At 43.2% G+C, this 3,248-nt stretch overlaps 1 protein-coding gene across 1 annotated transcript in view; it reads right to left on the minus strand.

Moving 5' to 3' along the window:
- Positions 1 to 3,248, minus strand: part of ALDH7A1 (aldehyde dehydrogenase 7 family member A1) — a 38,523-nt gene that overhangs the window by 7,979 nt on the left and 27,296 nt on the right. Inside the window, exons 11-12 of the mRNA XM_003799968.3 lie at positions 2,392 to 2,486; positions 799 to 883 (exon numbers count right to left, since the gene is read on the minus strand). Coding sequence (XP_003800016.2) covers positions 799 to 883; positions 2,392 to 2,486 — 180 coding nt within the window. The remainder of the gene's footprint in view (positions 1 to 798; positions 884 to 2,391; positions 2,487 to 3,248) is intronic.

A 3,248-nucleotide genomic window follows, 5' to 3' on the forward strand; every position in this document is an offset into this window, starting at 1 on the left:
TATTCATTACAGTGTGACAATTCTCTAAAAACAACACTGGTGTGCAATTCAAGGGGACACTGGCGCTGACTTGTATGATGACTACTGGAAACCGGAGCACTGACAGTGATGTAGGGACAGAGAAAGACGGAAGATTAGGGCAGGTGTCCATGAGGAAGTGGCAAGTTAGCAGTGCCAACCACAGGAAGAGCTGGGGAAGAACATTTCCAGCAGCCGGACAGGGCCTGGCACTCCTGGAGCACTGAAGCAAGGAGGGAGAAGGCAGAGGGCAGGAGCAAGGGGCAAAACGAACACAGGAGAGGGCTGGGCAGGAGGCAAGTGGGGCAGGAGGCAGACCTCAGGCTAGGCAGGATTAGAAGCCTGCTGAAGAAGCATCTGGGTTTTAGTCTAAAAGCAATGGGAAGTCCCTGGAGTATTTTAAGAAGGAGAGTGAATTATCAGATTGCATGTTTAAAAACCACTCTGGTTACTGCGGCAGCAGTGGTGAATGCAGGAAGGGTAACTTCCCATGAGAGGGCTGGTGGTGGTTTGGGTGAAGATAAGCAGTAAAAAGAGAAAAGCTCACCAAATCTCATCCCAACTAAACATATCTCCCAGTCTCACCCAACAGCCAATGTCAAGCACCAGAGTCCCAACCAAGAAGCAGACCTGTCATCTCAGTTGCCTGATACTCTGCTCCATGTGCCCTCAGGCCCCTCAGCAAAGGGGGAAGAAAAACTCCCATACTCAGAAAATCGAAACATTTTCAACACCAGCTGTCACAAAGGGATATCTTTGAAAACAGAAGCAGATACTCACCGTCCCATGGGTTCCCAACACGAATCTGTGCATAGGCCTTTTTAAGTCTATTTACAACCTCATCATGGATGCTTTCGTGTAAAAACTAAGTGAAAAAAAAATTACAAGGAATAGTGAAATAAATGTATAAATGTTTAACCAATGAATAACCCTTAATCATACAGATGAAGAATTCTAAAATACTGTTGCTGAAATATTACAGTGTCTGAAAACATAAGCAAACAGAAGACTTTTTCTTTTTGAGATAGAGACTCTCTCTGTTGCCCCAGGCTAGAGCGACATGGCATCACCCTAGCTCACAGCAACCTCAAATTTCTAGGTTCAGGTGATCTTCCTGCCTCAGCCTCCCAAGCAGGTGAGACTATAAGCACCAGCTAATAATGTTTCTATTTTTAGTAGAGATGAGTTCTGGCTCTTGCTCAGGCTGGTCTAGAACTCCTGAGCTCAAGTGACTGTCTAGCCTCAGCTTCCCAGAGTGGTAGGATTAGAGACGTGAGCACCATCTCAGTCTTTACCTTTCCCAAATTGTGATATTCCCTATCAACAAAGACCTAAAGCAAATTGCTCTGTAATTGTACTTTTTTTCATTACAAAAGGAAAATTCAACAATAAAAAGTGGCAAATGTACCATTCTAAAACTTGTTCAGTCATAGTACACACAGTTTTTCAGTACCACAAGAGTCATGAAAATCAAAGTGGTACTTCATATTAAACTGAATCCAACTAACCTTAGAGATTAAAATTCCCAAATCCCACACTGAAGCTAAACCATATCTCCTTATATATACTTAATCTTAATCTCCCCCATCTATATGAGCTCAGACTATAGAAAACACACACATTGTCATTTGCTTTGCAATACATCAACATCACTTAGAGACTTGACTTGAGCCAAAAATTTAAGTCTTTAAAATGTTTTACTACTTGGCTTGGCGCCTGTAGCACAGTGGTTACAGTGCCGGCCACAGACACCCAGGCTGACAAGTTTAAACCCAGCCCAAGCCAGCTAAACAACAATGACAACTGCAATAAAAAAATAGTTGGGCATTGTGGTGGGCACCTGTACTCCCAGCTACTTGGGAGGCTGAGGCAAGAGAATCTCTTAAGCCCAAGAGTTGAGGTTGCTGTGAGCTGTGATGCCACGGCACTCTACCCAGGGTGACAAAGTAAGACTCTGTCTCAAAGAAATAAATAAATAAAATGTTTTACTATTTAAATGCTTTATAAAAAAGCAAGGCTATCTTTCAGGTAATTGTGTTAGAATTTTTCAAATGTTTACCTTGTTTTAGTCTCTAAGTGGCAAGGACTTGGTCCACATTGTTCTAAGTGTAGGATTGAAAATGGGCCTCATGGCCAGGGGATTAGCAGTGAGAGTCTGGTTAGCTGGGGTGGGAGAAAGGCAGATCACTGACTAATTAGCAACATCTGCCAGCACCAGAGAAGGGTGTGTAGGAAGACCACACATCTACAAGTCCCGTCTAGCGAACACATCATTCTAGCAATTCTATGACACCTTGCTAACAGCAGACTTTGTTTTAAAAATAGCGTTTAAAGAGCAGCACGATCTCACACAGCCTTGCAGATAGAACTCACCAGGCGTCTTGCAGTGGTACACCTCTGGCCAGCTGTCCCCACGGCAGCAAAGAGAGCTGATGGAACTACTAAGCTGAGGTCTGCGTCCTCAAAACCTTAGAGAAGCACAGACATGCCCATCAGGGTAGCAAAGCAGCCAGACAAGGAATTTAGTCACTGGTATGAAACAATGCCTTTAGGAAGTGCACATGAACCCACGAATATGTAAAATTATTATTATACATATCAATGAAAGGAAAAATAAAATAAAAACTACAAGAGAATACCAAAACTATCATTGCAAAGCAAGTAATTAACATCACAGAGACTTATACGTGTGTGTGTGTGTGTGTGTGTGTGTGTGTGTGTGTGTGTTGGGGAGAGGCACACTTTTCTTCCAGTAAAGATTATACGAGAAAGCAATGAGCTCTGTGAGCTTTACCCAAGCACAGAGGGAAATTAAGGCTCTCACTCCTCTGAGTTCGTCACTGTCCCTCTCTCAGCCTCTGCTACTGAGCCTCCACCGAACTTCCCTGAAGCCTCATCCCATGGCCTATTTTGATGTCAGCTTCTCTGGGCCCAGAGATAACTAGGGAGGTCAGGTCACCAATACAAAGGTCAGCATTTGGCACTTCAGACACACAATCAGTTTAAGTCTCAGAGTATAGTCTTCAAATGAGATTAATAATGGCATCCACTTCCTAACATTGTTGTGGGGGATTAAATGAAATAATGCATCTGAAACAGCTGGCCTTAGCACCGAGCACACACTGTCACTGAAAATCTCTCTTTAGAATCAAAGTTCACCTGGAACAAACCTTTCACCACACATTTTTTATACATCTGGTGTGAATATCTAGGCATGTAAACATGATGAC

Source organism: Otolemur garnettii, unplaced genomic scaffold (assembly GCF_000181295.1).
Source record: "Otolemur garnettii isolate 467f Iridium unplaced genomic scaffold, OtoGar3 scaffold00160, whole genome shotgun sequence".
In the NCBI taxonomy this organism is placed as follows: domain Eukaryota; kingdom Metazoa; phylum Chordata; class Mammalia; order Primates; family Galagidae; genus Otolemur; species Otolemur garnettii.